This window comes from Rhinoraja longicauda, chromosome 6 (genome assembly GCF_053455715.1).
Source record: "Rhinoraja longicauda isolate Sanriku21f chromosome 6, sRhiLon1.1, whole genome shotgun sequence".
NCBI classification, from domain to species: Eukaryota; Metazoa; Chordata; class Chondrichthyes; order Rajiformes; family Arhynchobatidae; genus Rhinoraja; species Rhinoraja longicauda.
This window is the reverse complement of record NC_135958.1, coordinates 76,873,203-76,892,890: the sequence shown is the minus strand read 5'-3', so window position 1 is coordinate 76,892,890 and position 19,688 is coordinate 76,873,203. Positions and strand designations below refer to the sequence as shown.

The 19,688-nt window shown below is 43.0% G+C and overlaps 1 protein-coding gene across 1 annotated transcript in view; it reads right to left on the bottom strand.

Annotated features, from left to right (window-relative positions):
- Positions 1-6,810: 6,810 nt before the first annotated feature.
- The window catches only part of chmp6b (charged multivesicular body protein 6b), a 29,739-nt gene continuing 16,861 nt past the window's right edge, over positions 6,811-19,688 (bottom strand). Inside the window, exons 3-9 of the mRNA XM_078401596.1 lie at positions 13,926-14,035; positions 12,992-13,079; positions 12,086-12,172; positions 11,868-11,933; positions 11,675-11,755; positions 9,709-9,772; positions 6,811-8,691 (exon numbers count right to left, since the gene is read on the bottom strand). Of these exons, the coding sequence (XP_078257722.1) occupies positions 8,639-8,691; positions 9,709-9,772; positions 11,675-11,755; positions 11,868-11,933; positions 12,086-12,172; positions 12,992-13,079; positions 13,926-14,035 (549 nt within the window). The 3' untranslated portion in view covers positions 6,811-8,638. The remainder of the gene's footprint in view (positions 8,692-9,708; positions 9,773-11,674; positions 11,756-11,867; positions 11,934-12,085; positions 12,173-12,991; positions 13,080-13,925; positions 14,036-19,688) is intronic.

The following is a 19,688-nucleotide window of genomic DNA, read 5'->3' as shown; positions in this document are numbered from 1 at the left end:
GTGGCAAAGAGTTCCACAGATTCACCACCCTCTGACTAAAAGAATCCTCCTCATCTCCTTTCTAAAGGTACATCCTTTAATTCTGTGGCGATGGCCTCTGGTCCTAGACTCTCCCACTCGTGGAAACATCATCTCTTCGTCCACCCTATCCATGCAAGTTATTTTCCTTCAGGTCCCATCCAATTCCTTCTCAAAGGCTCTTGGTGATTCTGTTTCCACTTCTCCTTTCGCTGTTTTTTCCCCCAAGATTGAGTGAAAGGTGCAGTATCAAAAAGGTGTTAAACCATACACAGAGAGCTTTAAGATACAAGTCACTGTATAAATGCATGTCGCTTATATCAGCCCATAAAAAACCCACTCTTACACATTCCTCGTGATTGAATGTAAACTTCAGATGGCAGCAGGTGGCAAGAAACAGTCACACCTGTGCCAACACAAGGCAGCACGTAAGATTCTCCCAGGGCTTGTACCAGCTGGCACGTTACTGGAAAACTTCACTTTTCAGGTCCACTCACATACAGACGAGAGAACTATAGAACACAGAACAGGCCCTTCGGCCCATGATATACGTGTTGAGCACAATGCTAAATTAAACTAACCCCTTCTGACTGCACTTTATCCATATCCTTCCATTCCCAGCATAGTCATGTGTCTGTCTAAATGTCGCTTAAATATCACCTTCACATCTGCCATTCAGCTCCTTTAAACTTTCTCCACTCTGACTTTAAAGTTATGCCTTCTGGTATTTGACATTACCACCCTATCCATGCCACTCGTAATTTTATAAACTTTTTTCAGGTCTCCCCTCAACCTCTGATGCTCAGGAGAAAACAATTCCAGTCTCTCCCACCTCTCGTAGCTAATTCCCTCTAATCCAGGCTGCATCCTAGAAAACCTCTTCTGCAACGACACAGCCTCCATGACCTTCCTGTAATAAGGCGATAATAAAATGCACACAATAGTCTGAATGCAGCCTAACCAAAGTGTTGTAGAACTGAAGGAAGACACAAAATGCTGGAGTAACTCAGCGGGTCAGGCAGCATCTCGGGAGAGAAGGAATGGGTGACGTTTCGGGTCGAGACCCTTCTTCAGACTGAACAACTTGTAAAACTGAAACAGGACTTTCGGACTCTGGCTCAATGCCCCGACCAATTAATGCAAGTTTACCATACACCTTCTTTACCACTCTAGCCATTTCAGTTGTACTTTGGGAGGTTAAATGTAAGGGGAATGTGTGTAATGAATGGCAGGATTCATAGCAGCAATGATGCAGAGAGGAACCTTGGGGTCCCAAAGTTCAACACTTCGCACGTGCTGGATTAAAACGTAACAGCCCATCTCTGTAACTGATCCATACCCTGCTGGTTCAATGTCTTGACTAATGAAGCAATATCCCATTTGCTTTCTTTTTTCACATTTTTAAATTTTTTTAATTTAATTTAATTTTTTATTTTTTAAAATTATATATATTTTTTAATTTTACACAGATTTACACAGGACACCAACAAACAGTACAGGACAGTACAAGACATATATAACCCCCCCCCCCCCCCCCCTCCCCATCCGCAAGGCTCAAAACAAAAATCGCCAAGGTTCATTTGCTTTCTTTACCACATTAGCTATCTACACTGCCACCTTCAAGTAGCTTTGGACTTGTACGCCAAGGTCCTTAATAATCCATAAGACCCTCCTATTCATGGTGTATGTTCTCAACCTCATTATTACTCCCAAAGTAGATCACCTCACATTTCTCTGAATTAAACCCCATCTACTGGTACTTTATTGTACCCAAGTACAGTGAGATTCTTTTTCGCATCCCACAGGCCATAACTAATGTGGCATGGTGACATGGTGGGCAGTGGTAGAGTTACTACCTTACAGAGCTTGCAGGAATTTGTACATTTCCCCCATGACCTGCGTGGGTTTCCTCAGAGAACTTCGGTTTCCTCCCACACTCCAAAGACCTACCAATAAAGTAGGTTAATTGGCTTGGGTTTGTATACTTGGTACTTCAGACTGAAGAAGGGTCTCGACCCGAAACGTCACCCATTCCTTCTCTCCAGAGATGCTGCCTGTCCCACTGAGTTACTCCAGCATTTTGTGCCTACCTTCGGTTTAAACCAGCATCTGCAGTTCTTTCCTACACATTTGATGCGTAATGAAATGTATACAATAATGAATTTCACTGTACCTCGGTACATGTGACAATAAAGTACCATTGATCAAACAAAAGGGGGGAAAAAGGTAATGAATGATGTCAGTGTTGGGGTGACAGAATGGATAGTTTTCGCCCAAGTTCAAAGCCACTTCGTCAGATGCTCTTAAAAGCGAAAGTTCAATTAAGTTTAAACATCAAGCAGCGAGAAAATGAATCAATGTCATTTATATCAAGTGACTGTGGCAAGTATTTACGCAGGATTCTTGCATTAATTGACTGACTTTAAAAATAACACTGTATTGCATCACGCTGGAACTTGAAGCTCAAGGTCGCCGTGTTCAGCAACTGTAAAACTGTGCAATTGTAGAGCAATTGTAAAACTGTGCAGCTGATGTCACAGTGCTGAGACGTCAAGGGAATAGCTGCGAATGATAATTATGCAGCAGACAAATGGGGAGAATATCGAAATGTTTCAATGCACGCACGCAATCTGCTTTTAAAAAAAATGAAAAGCTCTGATTTCCCAGGTAGTAATACCGGTTTGACTTCCCGCAAGGGACTAGCAACGCGAAATGCCAGCGAGAGATTTGTCAGCGTGGCTGTGTTTCAAGGGGAGGGGTGGGTGCCCATCAGTGATGATGTTCTCGGGGCTGTGAAGCTGTTGTGTCTGACTCAGCCAGTCCGATGGGAAAATGCTGCAACGTGGGAAGATCATGAAACATCGCCATCCTTGCACCCACCCACTGAATCATTTGCATTATTCTATAAGAGGCTGAGTCACCAGGAACACACAATATGTTTGAGCGCACATGCTTGACGGAGCAGATTAGTGCGTCTGCGATTCCAAGGATTTTAAAACAAACTAGACCAAGTGAACCCGTTGGGCACAAACCTCTCCTGCATTGGTGCAGCACCCTCTCCTCCCTTTCCCTCCCCCTCCCTCATCTCCCCTCCCCCTTCCCTCATCTCCCCTCCCCCCTCCCTCATCTCCCCTCCCCCTTCCCTCATCTCCCCTCCCTCATCTCCCCTCCCTCATCTCTCCTCCCTCATCTCCCCTCCCCCTTCCCTCATCTCCCCTCCCCCCACTCCCTCATCTCCCTTCCCCCACTCCCCTCCCCCACTCCCTCATCTCCCCTCCCCTACTCCCTCATCTCCCCTCCCCCTTCCGCCACTCCCTCATCTCCCCTCCCCTTCCCCACTCCCTCATCTCCCCTCCCCCAACCCTCCTTCCCCCCTCCCCCAACCCTCCTTCCCCCCTCCCTCATCTCCCCACCCCTTCCCCACTCCCTCATCTCCCCTCCCCCTTCCCCACTCCTTCATCTCCCCTTCCCCACTCCCTCATCTCCCCTCCCCCTTCCCCACTCCCTCATCTCCCCTCCCCCAACCCTCCCTTCCCTCCCCAACCCTCCTTCCCTTCCCCACTCCCTCATCTCCCCTCCCTCCACTCCCTCATCTCCCCTCCCCCACTCCCTCATCTCCCCTCCCCCTTCCCCCACTCCCTCATCTCCCCTCCCCCCACTCCATCCCCCCTTATCCTCCCTCCCTAGGAGATAGATTTAAACCTTAAAATGTGGATAAACTTAAAAAATATAACACCGATTTCAATTAAACTTCTTCCATTAGCACCAAAGGGACGACGGTGAGTAAGGTGGGCCTAAAATTGTACCGTTTTGGCTGTAGTTCAGGAACAAACAAACAAACATGAGTTTTAGTATATAGAATAGAATAAATCCCAATTCTTGCATTGCTGTAGCTGTGTGGTGGTGGACTTTCCTTTTTAAATCCAATGGGTGCAGGAACACAGTTCACATGAATGTGGCAACACAGGTTGACAGGGTAGAAGAAGCCAATGTAAAACTAAACTAAACTAGAGGGCATCGCTCTAAGGTGAGAGGGGGGAGGTTTAATAGTGATGTGCAGGGCAAGTAATTTTTACAGAGTGGGGGGGGGGGGGGGGGGGGGGGGGGGCTGAAACGCATTACCAAGGGTAGTGGTGGTGGAGGCAGATACAAAAGTGACTTTTGGATGCACCCAGGGAATAGAGGAAATGTGGATTACTTCCAGACAAGATATCGGTTTAACTTGGTATCATGTTCGGCACAAACGTTGTGGGCCGAAGGGCCCCATTCCTGTGCTGTACAGTTCCATGTTCATTGTGTACAATCATACCTGATGAAAGGGACATGGCTGTGAGTTGGATCGCATTCCCAGCGCAAGGCTGCAGTAGTTCCACAGAGCAGTATCGTTGGCTCAATCACAGCAACTGCCGCGTCAAGCACCTTACCTCCAAAGCAATGTTGGGAGTGTAAACATTTGCTGATTGCTACACAAAGCTCAGTTCCACTCGGATGCCAAAGTCATCCTTACCAGCATGCAGAGACCAGGGCAACATTCAGCTGTGGGCTGAGAAATGGGCCAGTAACAATTGTTAAGAGCCAGCAAAGACCATCTTGGTCAGACCTTCAGTCACCAAATTTGTGGAATTCTCTGCCACAGAAGACAGTGGAGGCCAATTCACTGGATGAATTTAAAAGAGAGTTGAATAGAGCTCTAGGGGCTAGCAGAATCAAGGGGAGAAGGCAGGCATGGGATACTGATTGTGGATGATCAGCCATGATCACAGTGAATGGCGGTGCTGGCTCGAAGGGCTGAATGGCCTCCTCCTGCACCTATTTTCTATGTTTCTAAATTCCACAAGACTAACAACTTGGGCCATCGATATCATGATCAGAGCAGGTCATACTTCCCCATGAAATTGTTCTGCCACTAAATAAACTATCAGCAAACCTAACTGTAGACCTTGCTTATATTTTTCTTATTCCCCTTATCTCTTTAATTCTCAAGTTACACAATTCAGTCTCACTCTTGAATATATTTAATGATTCAGCATCCACAGTTCTGTGGGGGTGGAGAATGCCAAAGATTCTCAACTACTGTGAAGAAATTCTTCCTCGTTCAATTTATAACCCATTATACTGATATTATAGAATCATAGCGCCACGCAGCACAGATAGAGGCCCTTCAGCCCATTGAGTCTATGTTGGTAAACAGGTAGCGGATCCTGCAATAAATTATATATTAGTTGTAAATTACACCCGCTGGAATCCTTACAGCATCTAGAGAAGGAATGGGTGACGTTTCGGGTCGAGGCCCTTCTTCAGTCAGTCTCGATCCGAAACGACACCTATTCGCATTTTGTGAATAAATACCTTCAATTTGTACCAGTATCTGCAGTTATTTTCTTATACTACCTATTCCTTCTCTCCAGAGATGCTGCTTGCCCCGCTGAGTTACTCCAGCATATTGTGTCTATCTTTGGTTTAAGCCAGCATCTGCAGTTCCTTCCTACAAACTCCTTACAGCATCTACCAGGTCAAGACCCTCAAACAGATCAATGTATGCATTCTTTTAACTTCCAGAGCATAAACACATCTATTCAATCCTTCCTCATTAAAATAAAACTTTATTCCAGAAATCACAGTGGCGTAACGGCAGAGCTACTGCCTTACAACACCAAAGACCCGGGTTCAATCCTGACTATGGGTGCTTGTCTGTACGGAGTTTGTCTGTGACCTGCGTGGGTTTTCTCCGAGATCTTCGGTTTTCTCCCACACTCCAAAGGCGTAGAGGTTAGTAGGTTAATTGACTTGGTATAAATGTAAATTGTCTCTAGTGCGTGTAGGATAGTGTTAATATGCTAGTGTTAGTGTTAATGGTGGGTGGGGGGGGGGGGAGGGGGAAATCGGTATTTATCCTGGTGGGCATGTTTGCTAGTGCTTCTCAGGATTAGATTAGCAATAAAGCAAAGAGTGGCACAGTGGTGCAGCCGTTGCCTTAAAGCTCCAGTAAGCCTGGTTCATCCTGTCCACTGGTGCAGTCTCTGTGGAGTTTGCATGTTCTCCTTCAAACTTCCAAAAAGCCTCTAGTGTGTAAATGAGTGGTAGACTTTGCAGTGGTTGTGGGGGGGGGTGAGAGAATATTGGGAATGCCAGGATTGTAAAGGAAGAGGGCGGGGGGGAGAGTAAAGGATGTGTGTACGCTTGTGTGTGTCTCTCTCTCAACCTGACAGAACACCATTTGAATGTATTATAAAACTACACCCAGAGTAAAAGTAAAACAAACCCAAAAAGTAGATTAGTTAAAAAAAAAAAAAAATGCCTGTTCAAATAAAAGCAAATCAGATGCGGCTGTAAGACATGAGGGGGTGCTAAAGGCACAGATGATGAGCCAACTGAACTTCTCACAAGCCTGATCTTTCTCATGATTCATCAATAGTTATTATGCCTCAATTGAAATAACGCTATGGAACAGATTAGATGATCAACCCTTCTTAAGCTCACAGCATGTTCCAAACATACATCCCACATTTACACACACACACAGCACACTGCCAGAGACTGAGTCATGATTAGTCATGAAATTAAAGAACAGGGCAAATGACATCACAGCTAACGTACATCAATAATTTGAACTTTAACCTTGCTCTTCCCCTATTTTAACTTTTACATCAGTTTCCTCGCCCTTCTCTGAAAATATAGTTAAGAACACCGACAATGTTGCTTTGAACAGTTTTGTCATCAAACTAAATGTGCTCTGCAAAAAAAAATGTTTAATTGGGGAAAAGTTATTTCATTGTAATAAAATAGTCCCATGGTTAAGTTCCTTTTATTCTCTTTTGCAATGTCAAAGACAATTTGTAGAAATTACAGAGGTCAAAGGGGTTTGCATCTGAACATTTTAAAGCATGGTAGAAAAAAAGTCATCACACCCAAAATTATGCATTTGCCAGAGGTGTTAAAATCAACCTTGATAGAAATTGACATTTTGTTCTGCGGTATTCAGCTGCACAACTCAAACACGAGGTCAAATAAGTACACGAGTGAATGCATGCCCAGTCTGTACGGTGTGTGCTGCAACAATTGTCATTCAAACTATGATATTCAAAATTTGTATAAAGATTTTAGATATGAAAGCAAGCTTACCTCATCCACCAGACAAATAAAAAAATATAGAAGTAATTTTGTCATTTGCGTCTCAGTTTCTAATATTCACCTTGCATTACAGAGAGGCACACATCTTGTTCCTTAGAGTATGATCACCTCCAGTTGCTTTCCACATGGAGATCTTGTCTCATGTTCTCCACCCTCCTCCACTAGACTATTATCGCGTACCTCTCTCCCATCTCTGGTGCAGTTTCATCGGGGGCTTTCCACTCATCCCATTATCATTTTACCTCTCTTCTAAGGTTTATTTGATGGCAAGGCATAAAGCCATTGTGCACAAAAGGAACTTGAACACTTGGGGCAAAATCGAATGACATTGTTTCAGGAGGTAGACTTTTGAATTAGATCCTCCAAGTGAAAAAACTGAACTGAGAACAATGTGTCCAAATACGGATCAACGCAGGAAGTAGAAGTCAAGAAACAGTCTCACCATGCGATACAAAACTATTCCCTTTGGTGCATTGGGAAGTCAAGTTAAAATGAAATGTCTAGTTTTTAAACATGATTATCAAACAGAACGTTGACAGCTTGGCTAGTGACTCAAAAAGAAGAAAATCTTATGGTTTTTCAATAAATATCAATCCTTCCAAATTCTGTACTGCTGAGCGATATTATTTAAAAATGTAAAGCATGTTGTAAAATGGCAAAATATGAACTACAAAGTACACATGTGAGCAATTCTTAGCGAAACAGATAACTGTACGGCAACCATTTGAAAACTTGATTGAATTTTGTAACCGGTATTTCAATTCCTTCCATTTAGAAATCTACAATTACACTCAGCGCAAAGTACTGTATTATCGTGCTCCAGGGAGTTCAGTCGAGGCCCCTTCTATAATGATTCTAGGGAAGATAACAATTTGCAATACTGCACATGTCCCATAAATTAAAGATCTTCAGTACGAGTCATCTTAAATATAACTCTAGAGTGCTTCACGTCAGAGAATGTTAAAAGGACAATGGCCAAATTGTCAATGGCAAATCTGCACCATCTCCAGCAACTTTACCGACTGGAGTTTCCGAGGGCTGGATTTCATCCTCCACGACTGCAGAAATTGAAATATTCAGAAAAAATAATGCTTTATAGGTAGATGTTAGTCACTTGACTTATCCGCTACATTACTATATCAGTGCAGATTTAATCAAACCAAATATTAGGCCTGAGCAGATACCAAAAAAAGAAAAATTACACGTCACCTTTGAGTGACAAAAGATCTGATTTAGGGATGCAGATTATGGACTCTGATTCTTTAGATTCTGAAGCACTGCTCATATATGGATTCTTTTTAAAAATACAAATGTGAAAGAATGTCAGAATTTTTTTTTAAAGGTAAATAATTCCACACGAATAAAAAAAGGTTCTTTCGGATAAGTGTGTCGAGTCTGAACTTTCCACCCCTTCAACAGGTATCGTGAACCATGATCAACTCCAGAGAACACACTGAAGACATACGTCAATGAAGAGTACAGACTTCAGTTACGAGGCTGCCACCATCGCTGGTTTCTGCAGGTTTTTAAATGGTTCTTTGTCTGTTAAGAAAAAAATAAAGTGTTAAATCCTCAACAGAAAGATCTATGAAAGAACACAATTTTTAAAAACTGTACATGTACTGTATCTCAACTTTAAATTCTAGATCAAATATCAACTGCTCTGTGTTCAAGACCAGGTAATGGTTCTTCACTACTCTATCCCAATGGACCAATGTTTCAATCTCAAAAACATTCCTTTCTGCATCAACACTTTCAGTATCACCTCCAACTCCTCTTCCAGAAATGCAGTTAATTAAAAACCAGTGTTCAAATATTTCTTGGTAGAATTTCACAAATGTAATAATATACCAAGCCATAGTTACATGATGGGGGTTTACAAATATTCAACAATCTTCAATGATTAGGTCAAGGTCAATCTTCAAGGTGTCTTACAGGGCCAGAGACCTGGGTTAGATCCTGACATCAAGTGCCAAACATTATGGAGTTTGTACGTTCTCGTGTGGGTTTTCTCCAGGTGTTCCGGTTTCCTCCCACACTCCAAAGATGTATATGTTTGTAGATTAATTGGGTTTGGTAAAATTGCAAATTGTCCCTAGTGATGGCAAGCAATACATTTCTGACAGCAACAATGGTCCATGAGTTTGACAATATCTACACCTAGCCTGAAGATGGTGAACCATTTGTACATAAATATCGCAGTAAAAATACGCCACTACGTTAATACCTCAATACATTACACTGTTCAAATAGTTACAGCAGAATACAATAGGAAAACAAAATCAGGCAGTTGCCGAACTGCACATAACTACAATTAGGACCACCATAAACGTAAAAGGGATGCAAGACATAAATCAGAGTTACATCAGCTTTCTATAAGAAAATTATACACAAAAGAAGACGTTTGCTGGTCCTGTAACTTTCATTATATACTTAAAACAAAGATCAAACCATATCGTCTAAAATATCCAAACAGAACAATAAAAGTTTCTAAATGTCAAAAAGTGGAAGACTTTTATGAACAGAATTTAGTTTGTAGGTTGGACGTCTCACGGGTACCTTTTTGACTTGCAGGAATATTTGGTAGTGGTTCTGCAGGAACCTCTGGAAGTTCAACTTCTTCCTGAAAAGGTAAAGCAACAGGTCAGAAGAAATTGGAGCGGGAAGTGGCTGTGCTACCATTCATTGAGTTCATAGGTGATCCTTTTACCACAGCATCACCTTTCTGCACTATCTCGACAACCATTGATTCCCTTAATATCCAGAAATCTATTGATCATAATTTTTTATTGATTTCAATGTTGAAATCCTGGGGTGGAGAAGTTCAAAGAATCCCCATCCTCTGAGTGAAGAACTTTCTCATCTCAGCTCTGAACAGTCTACCGGTAACTTTATGACCCTTGGTTCTAGTCTCTTGAGCCAGGGGAATCATTCTTCCTGCATCTCATTTATTGAGCCAAGTAAGAATTTCACACGTTCTCCCATTCTTCTAAACTCGAGAGATTCCATAGAAACATAGAAAATAGGTGCAGGAGTAGGCCATTCGGTCCTTCGAGCCTGCACCGCCATTCAATATGATCATGGCTGATCATCCAGCTCAGTAACCCGTACCTGCCTTCTCTCCATACCCCCTGATCCCTTTAGCCACAAGGGCCACATCTAACTCCCTCTTAAATATAGCCAATGAACTGGCCTCAACTACCTTCTGTGGCAGAGAATTCCACAGACTCACCACTCTGTGTGAAGAAATGTTTTCTCATCTCGGTCCTAAAAGACTTCCCCCTTATCCTTAAGCTGTGACCCCTGGTTCTGGACTTCCCCAACATCGGGAACAATCTTCCCGCATCTAGCCTCTCCAACCCCTTAAGAATTTAATATGTTTCAATAAGATCCCCCCTCAGTCTTCTAAATTCCAGCGAGTATAAGCCTAGTCTACCCAGTCTTTCTTCATATGAAAGTCCTGCCATCCCAGGGATCAATGTCTCCTCATTTTCAAACCACCATCCCTGAGCCAGTCTACTAAATATTTTCCTCTATGCCAAGTACATTCTTTCTGAGGCACGGAGACCAAAACTGGGTGCAAAGCTCCAGGTATGGTCTCAGCGAGGCTCCAAACAATTGCTGACCTTACTTCAGTATTCAAACCCTCTCATAAAGGTAAATGTACCATTTGCCTCCCTGATCATGTGTCACACCTCCATCAGTCACTTACGGATAAGCATTCCCAAAATCCATTTGAACATCTAACGTCCACAATGCCCCAACTTTTCTAGTCACATTTGTCTGCGTTTGGCCCATACCCTTCTAAACCTTAGTTTAGATGGGGCATCTTGGTCGCCATGGATGAGTTGGGCAGAAGGGCCTGTTTCGTGCTGTATGACTCCACACTACCAAAACTAGCCTTTATAAAATGCACAACTTTTCTGTTTTATCTTTATGAATTTCTACATTTTTTCACATTACATTCCATCTGTTAAATTTTACAACAGATGGAATATAATTTAGAAAAGTGTGCGGGCACCAACTCACTCAATATATCCATATCCCTCAAGTATCTTCATATCCTCTTCCGAACTCACAATCCTGCAGTTTAAAATCAAAAACTAAATTGGAAATATGACATTTGGTCCAGTCAGCCAAATCTTTGCTGTAGTTTGCGAATAGCAGGAGCCCAAGCACCAATTCCTGCAATACCCCACTCGTCATGCAGTTAATTAAAAACCAGTGTTCAAATATTTCTTGGATAGCGGAGTCAGGGGAATGGGGAGAAGGCAGGAACGGGGTACTGATTGAGAATGATCAGCCATGATCACATTGAATGGTGGTGCTGGCTCGAAGGGCCGAATGACCTCCTCCTGCACCTATTGTCTATTAGACAATAGACAATAGACAATAACCAAACCTCAATCCAATCAACACAGTGATCCGACGTAGTGAAAATCAGAGCAAATAAGCTTTGTAGTGAAAGAATGGCAACCTTCATGTGATAACTACGGAACAATTTGGACAAATGTATTTTCCTCACCTGAGTTATGGCATCCAACTCCGCCAGAATTGCATCCTCATCATCCTGAGACAAACCACCAGCTAAAATTTCATCAATTTGCTGAAAGAAGAACAAGCCATGTTGCTCAGAACACATTTGATAACCTTAGACTGTTTTTGTTCCTATTCTAGATATTCAAACATTAGTAAAGATCTGGCAGTGTGGTTCTCACCCGCTGGTATTCGACAGCTTCCTGGGTCTCATCCATTATTCGTTCTGCTTCTTCAAGAGACATAACCTGAGAAAGGAAGATTCAATAGTTAAGGTTGGAACCTGTTTTGGAATTTATACATTATTCCTACTCAAAAAATGCAATTATTTTTAGTACCTCCAAGAAATCTGAAACTAAGTTGGCTTCACCAATTCAAACAATAGCATGAACATACGTACCTCATGCATTTTATTAAGACAATCATTTCCAATTTTCAGACCTTCTATAACTTTCATTTCTATTTGAGCAAATTCAATGTCTTGAACCTTTAAAACAGGAAAATTGCATTAGTTTCATACCAAAAGTGGGCCAGGTTTAATTAATCATAGCTGTCCTAGCATCGGAAGGGGCAAAAAAATCAAGTGGGCAGGGAATATAAGTTCACCACTAAATTCTACAAATATATTAGAGATTCTCCAACATAGGGCGGCACGGTGGCGCAGTGGTAGCGTTGCCGCCTTACAGCGCCGGAGACCCGGGTTCGATCCCAACTACGGGTGCTGTCTGTACGGAGTTTGTACGTTCTCCCCGTGGGTTTTATCCGAGATCTTCAGTTTCCTCCCACACTCTAAAGATGTACAGATTCGTAGGTTAATTAGCTTGGTATAATTGTAAATTGACCTACTGCGTGTAGGACAGTGTTAATGTGCGGGGATCGCTGATTGGGTGTGGACTCGGAGGGCCAAAGGGCTTGTTTCCGCACTGTAATCGCTAAACTAAACTATATTCAGGGCAAAACAGAATACTGCCCCTTAAAAATCTTTATGTTTGGAACCAGAGATAGGAGAGCTGTTGAATGGATATTTCTTGTCTGCCTTAACTATAAAGATATACTAACCGTGCCACCTAGATTTTCATCTGAACGTTGAAAATAAATAACAACAGTGGACGCAGCACCAATCTTATATTGAGTTTTGTATTATACCCAATGCTAATTAGGAATAGGAACTTACTCATTTTATAGAAGATACTTCCAGCACTTAAAACCTACCACACTTAAATTGAGAGCACATTAACAGGTTCCTTTTACTTGCATGATCTGATGCATTTATAGCCCACGTTATTAGAACCAAACATTTCCTTACCATATGTTCAAGATTACTAATCTGAACTTCAGTTTTATCAAGAAGTTGCTCCTGATATCTTTTTTTCTTTAGTAGGAGCTTGGCTTTCCTGAGAAACAAAAAAGATATTTTATGGGCAGCAATCAGCTCCAAAATGATGCCAGCTTAGCCGTATTGACCAAGATGTGTAACCTGAAGTAAGTCTGTCATGATCCCTCCCAGCACAGCGTTTCTAGAAATCTTTACATTTATTGGAACATCTGAATTATGAACTAATCTCTAATGAAAATCCCTCAAGCAAATCTTTATAGCTCTAACCTAAATGTAACCTCTTGAGAGTAAAATCAGAATTACATGCTGAAAGCGGCCATTTCCCAGAAGAAGCAGGCATAAAATGCACACTATGTTAGGAGAGAGGAAATGGCGGGAACAGAATTAATCGCAGGTAGTTTGGTAGCAGCAATACTGACTACGCTGGGCTGCAACACAGAGGTGCAGCTGGTAGAACTGCTGTCTTACAGCACCAGAGACTCGGGCTTGATCCTGACATCGGGGGCCATCAGTGTGGAGTTTGCACCTTCTCCCTGTGACTGCGTGGGTTTCCTCCCACGTCCCAAAGACGTGCGGGCTTGTAGATTAATTGGCCCTCTGAAAATTGCCCCTAGTCTGCAAGGAGTGGATGAGAAAGCAGGATAACATAGAACTAGTGTGAACCAGTGATCGATGGCTGGCGCGGACTTGGTGGGCCGAAGGGACTGTTTCCACGCTATATGACTAAAGTCTAAATTTAAAAGGAAGAAAGAGAGAGGATTTTTGAAGTCCAAGTAGCAAAGCACTTTCCTGTGACAATTATGACTATAGGCAGCCACAGGGCTGATATTAAGTACTGGGACAATCTCCCCTTTTAATTACGAAGTGTTAATAATGAATCTTCTTCAAATCCTGCAGTACTCACTCTTTCTTTCCTCCACGCAGCAACACTCGAGCGAGCTCCCGCTCCTTTTCCAGTTGAATACCAATCCTTTTCTGGTACTGCTTCAGTTTGTCTCGTTGTTGTTTTAATTGCTAGAAAAATAAAGTATTAAAGAAAAAAAAAAAATTTAAACAGTTTTTCACCAATTCAAAAAGTTGCAGTATACCGTTTGGCTTATTTGATTTTGAGGATTCCTCAGTTATAACTGTGGGGTTATTGAGAGAAGGCAGGGGTGCAACTCAGTAGACTTCTTTTATATGGAGCTGGTTGAACAGCGAGAAAGGAGGCCATCTAAACTGTGCCATTGTGGAAAATGCACAAGAAACTCGTCAAATAGGACACGTTGCTCAAAAACAATTCAATGGTTAACTTTGATCTTACTAATATCAAGTTGGAGAAAAATCTTACTGATCCAAGCCCCAATGTTACATGGCACCAAAACACTATAGTAGTGGTCATTCAACTGTAACAAAGAGCCTGCTATCAAGCATATAGAAGCTGACACAAAAGGACACAAAGTGTTTGAGTAACTCAGTGGGTCAGTCAGCATGTCTGAAGAACATGGATAGGTGATGTTTTGGGTCGGAACCGTTCATCAGTCTGAGGAAGGGTCCTGACCCGAAACATCAACTCTCAGTGTTCTCCAGAGATGTCCCCAACCCACTGAATTACTCCAGCACCTTGTGTCCTTTTGTGTAAACAAGCATTTGCAGTTCCTTGTTTCTATATATAGTCGCTGACATCTGGCAGACCAAGGAAAAAGGCAGGTGGCATTAATATGGGACACTCTATTGTTTGGAGGCTGAAATTATAATCAGTGGTAATGGCAAGAATGGAGTCAAACATAGGCAGCACTTTGCAGTTGGATTATACAAGGAACAATGGAGCAAAATGAAAAGCTGGTCAAGGTTAATCAAATGTCACAGTGCATTATTCTTACAATCAAATAACGTTTTGATTTTGAATGTGGGATTGCAATCAAACTAAAAACGAGAACTGAAATCAAATTCGAGATTGGAACATGATATAAGAGAATAAATGATCACAGGGATGTATAACATATTGTGGGTGCTTATGGATTGATGGTGGGAACTCTTAAGTCGGTCTTGGAAAGGAAAATGTGTAGGGAAGTTAGAACAACATAACATTCAGAGATGATAAATGGATAAAGGAATGGAGTTGAAAGAAAGTTTAAGAGACAAGATAGCCAAGTTCAATGTTGGAAATGAAACAATTAAAAACAAAAGTCAGCAAGAAAACCTCTACCCACGTAACAAGTTTAATGCTCTCAGATTCTGCCAGTCTTTTACTCCCAACTTATTAGTTTGTAAGAATCAATTATGTTGCCAATTTAAACATAAATACCAGGCAAAATGAATCATCGTTTGCTCCTTGAGAGAAAACATTACAAGACCTGTATACATATACACACCCTTTTATATCTTTACGACGTCCTTTATAGGTTTTGGAGGATGATTTCCGGACAAACACTACACTACTTGGAACACAGTTGCCACAACACCCACAAACACCAAAGTGATAAAAGCCAGTTAGGTTGAACATGTCTTCCCCATCATCTTTTATGTCCATTTTAGTAGGTAAACAGGACCTCCATTTAATGCTCTTCCGGAATGTGATATCTCCACAAATTCAGTACTGCACTGACTCGGTCTAGCACAGGTGTTCACTCTTTGGAATGGCACCTGATCCCATAACTCATATTGCACAAATACAACTCTGAAATTGAACGGAACAATCCATGAATATGGATTCAGTTTTTTCTATTCATCAACTAGTTCGAAACCAATTAGGATAGATAATTCTACAGCCCCCAAGAGAGAATTTAAAAAAAAATGTGACAAGGTAAGGTCTTGGACATTTTAAGTGTACGGTCAGTTTAACAGTCAAATATTCAGGCTTTTCCTCTTGTACATTTATCTTTTTCTTATAGCATTCCATTTGCATGACAGGGACAGATTAATAAAAAACCCAATAAAGAGTTAAAAGTCAGCTTGAAGTCATTCAGAACAGGCCCAGAAATACCAACCACCTCAAAGCCATTTCAAATCATATATGTTGATTATTTTTAATATTGTCTTTAACTATTTTTAATATTGTCTTTTTACCTTACTAATGTCATTTTTTAATCTTATTTATCCTTGGAATATTACTGCTGAGGTGACCCGTTGTCTTGTCAAATACATTTCAATGTACTGTTGACCCTGTGCCAACCTACATATGACAAATAAAATTATTATATTATTATTATTAAAGCACAGATGCTCTGCACTGATAACAAAGGCAATGGCACCCCCCAGTGGTGAGAAAAGAAACATACAATTTAAATTGGATCTCGTTACAATCCGAGGAGCACAAAACATTGCGATAATGTGGCACGCAGGTTGAACACCGATTTCCCAGCACCCTCGGTTCCAGAGCCTTTCTGGATTATCTGTTTTATCGACCTACTGAGGTCACGTGATAATGAACCGACCAGACACCCTGGCCCGCCAATGACACCCCTCCCTTACCTCGGAAGCACCGTGGAGTGCCAGAAACTTCAAAAAATAAATGTAAGATGCAATCTGAATGTGAATGGAATGACCTGCCGACCCATTCCCGTCTCTCTGGCCGTTTCGAGCCCTGGCTTCCGACCCCACTCCTGACTCGCAGGGTGCACCAGCGAGCCCCTCACCTGCTGCTGTTTCTTGCTGTCGGCAGTTTCTTTATCTCATCACTCTGTCCAGTCGACTTATTACCACCTACCCCCCCCCCCCCCCCCCACCTCCCACACTGCCCTTCCTCCTCCTCCCCCCACCGCCGCCTCTTCCTCCTACTTCTCCCCCGGAGTCGCCAACATACTGCACTTTGGTAGCGACAGCAGGTGACTGTGGACCGTAGGACAGTCTGTGGACTGTGGACAGCGCGTCCTGCTGTGGACAGCGGCCTGGAGAGAGCGGGTCTTGTGGAGGCTACAACGTGAGCCGCAACAGCAGCCGTGTGAACCGGTGAAGAAGGGCTCACTGGTGCAGACTAGCGGTATCGGCGTCTAGCTTTACACTAAAAACGACACAAAGTGCTGGGATAACTCAGCCGACTGAGTGGGCCATGTCCAACAAGGCCGAGGGGGCTTTGGCCTGGGAGCAACGAAACCTACCTGGCAAATGGCTACTCCAGCTGAACGTCGGCACCTGGTGGAGGAGGAGGTGCGCCGCCAAGAAGAAGCGACCAGGTGTGCCAAAGCTATATCTCAAGCCAAGCAAGGCCGCTGGATGAGGTGGGATGGCATTGAGAGGAGGAAGATCACATGGAGTGAGCTGTGGAACATGGAGTCAAGTATGATGAGCTTTATTATCAGAGCCACATATGACGTCCTTCCCTCTCCCACAAACCTAAGTCTTTGGCTGGGAGAGGATCCAGCCTGCCCCCTGTGTGTAGTTCCAGCAAACCTCAAGCACATCCTGGTCGGTTGTAAGACCAGCCCAACACAAGACAGATACACCTGGCGACACAACCAGGTGCTGAGGTGTTTGGCAGTTGAACTCGAGTGCAAGAGAGTTACCATCAACGCCATGCCAATCAATGCTCAGATAACGTTCCCACAAATACCATCCTTCATCCGGGAAGGAGAGAAACGGAGGACTAACCCCTCGCTTCTCAACTCATGCCCACTGAGCGCAGCCAGGGACTGGGAAATGCGGGTTGACCTAGGCCAGAGGCTTTCCTTCCCAGTTGAAATCGCAGTTACCAACCTGCGACCGGACCTCGTCCTCTGGTCCAACTCCTGTCGGCGTGTTTCCATCATTGAGCTGACGGTGCCCTGGGAGGAGGCTGTGGATGAGGCATATGAAAGGAAAAGGCTGAGATATTCCAACCTTGCAGTAGAGGCAGAGGAGCGAGGTTGGAGTGCAAGGGTGCGTCCAGTGGAGGTGGGGTGCAGGGGCTTTGTAGCCAGTTCCACTGCAAGGCTCCTGAGGGAATTAGGAGTCAGAGGGCAGGCCCAAAGGAGGGCAATCAAAGAACTTGCCAATGCCGCAGAACGGAGCAGTCACTGGCTGTGGCTGAAAAGAAGAGATGCTGTCTGGGCTGAAAAGAAGAGATGCTGTCTGGGCTGCCACGTGACCATCTAGAGGCTAACCATAAGACACACACCCAGGACTGATCACCCTGCGGTGGGCCTGCCTCGACTGAAGGTATCTTGTGATAAAAGGCCGAAACACCCAGTGACGTTGAGGTACACAACTGAAGATGTGTCTGAATGGTAGCAACATCACCTAGTAGCCATCCCCAAGAACACCAGTCAATTGTAGTGTAAACCTTAGGGATTGTAACATCTAATTCTACTAATCAATTTAATCAATCAGTCTGAGGAAGAGTCCCTTTGACACTCTTCCATGATCTCAAGAGATCCTGACCCTCTGAATTACTCCAGCACTTCGTGTCCTTTGGTCTATTAACCACCATCTGTAGTCATTAGCAGTAATGGACACCAATCCCTCCTCTATGGTCTGTTGTAACGAGGGTTTACTGTAAACGGAGCACAGCGGAGGGAGTGGTGTTCGTTACTGCCGATATCACCTGTATTCTCTCAGGTTCAGTTTCATGCTCATTTTAATTTCTTTAGTGCAAGGGGCACCAATGTGATATAGAAATAATAGTGATTATAATAGCATTCTTATTCTGTACATTATATCACCCAAAGTATTTCAGTCGAAAGAGAGGTCTCACTCACCCAATAAACTAGCTTTACTTCGACAAAAGAAAAAGCAACAAACTGCGGAGTTGTGGAAGAAGCCAGACCATCACGCAAACCAGCCTCCCTTCCATTGACTACATCTACACTTCAGGGTGCCTCGGCAAGGCCAGCATCATAATCGAGGACCAGTCTCACCCCCCACCATTCCCTCTTCTTTCCTCTGCCATCAGACAAGATGAACAGTGAAAACATACACCTCCAGATTCAGAGATAGTTCCTTCCCAGCTTTTATCAGGCAACGGAACCATCCTATCACCAACTAAAGAGTAGTTCTGACCTACCATCCACCTCATTGGAGACCCTCGGACTATACTGGACTTTATCTTGGACCAAACATTATTCCCTTTATCCCATATCTATACACTGGGGAAGGCTTGATTGTAATCATGTATAGTCTTTCCACTGACCACATAGCACGCAACAAAAAAGCTTTTCACTGTACCTCGGTAAACTAAAGCATATTGATAATAACCTACATACTTCTCAAGTCTTAGCTTGCTTTCTCCATTAATAAAAAACACGAATGCAAATTCATTTGATCATGCTGATCAGACTACCCTGCAAAAGCCAGTATGCAACTTTTCTTGCTGCAGATCTGAACCAGTTTCTGTGCATACCACAGCTGCTCTCAAAACGTCCATCAGAAAACAAACAAGTAGCAAGTCGACCAGATCACTTTCTCAAAACACACATATAGAAACCACCACTGCTAAGACCTAATCAGTTGGTGAATGACAAGTGGCAAACCACCAACAACAGTTATAATGAAAATGAAAGCCCTATCGACCAGCAAGTCAATTAATCTATTTTGATTAACGTTCCAGCTTTGTGATTGAATGTAATGGCTGTAAGTGATTTCAAGTATGTACGACAACATTTGTCTTAAGCATTGGGCTTGGGCTTTGCAGAATTCTCAGCCAAAAAGTATCTAGTCAGAAGTAATGGATTTTAATAAGGTTTACTGTCTGTACGGAGTTTGTACCTTCTCC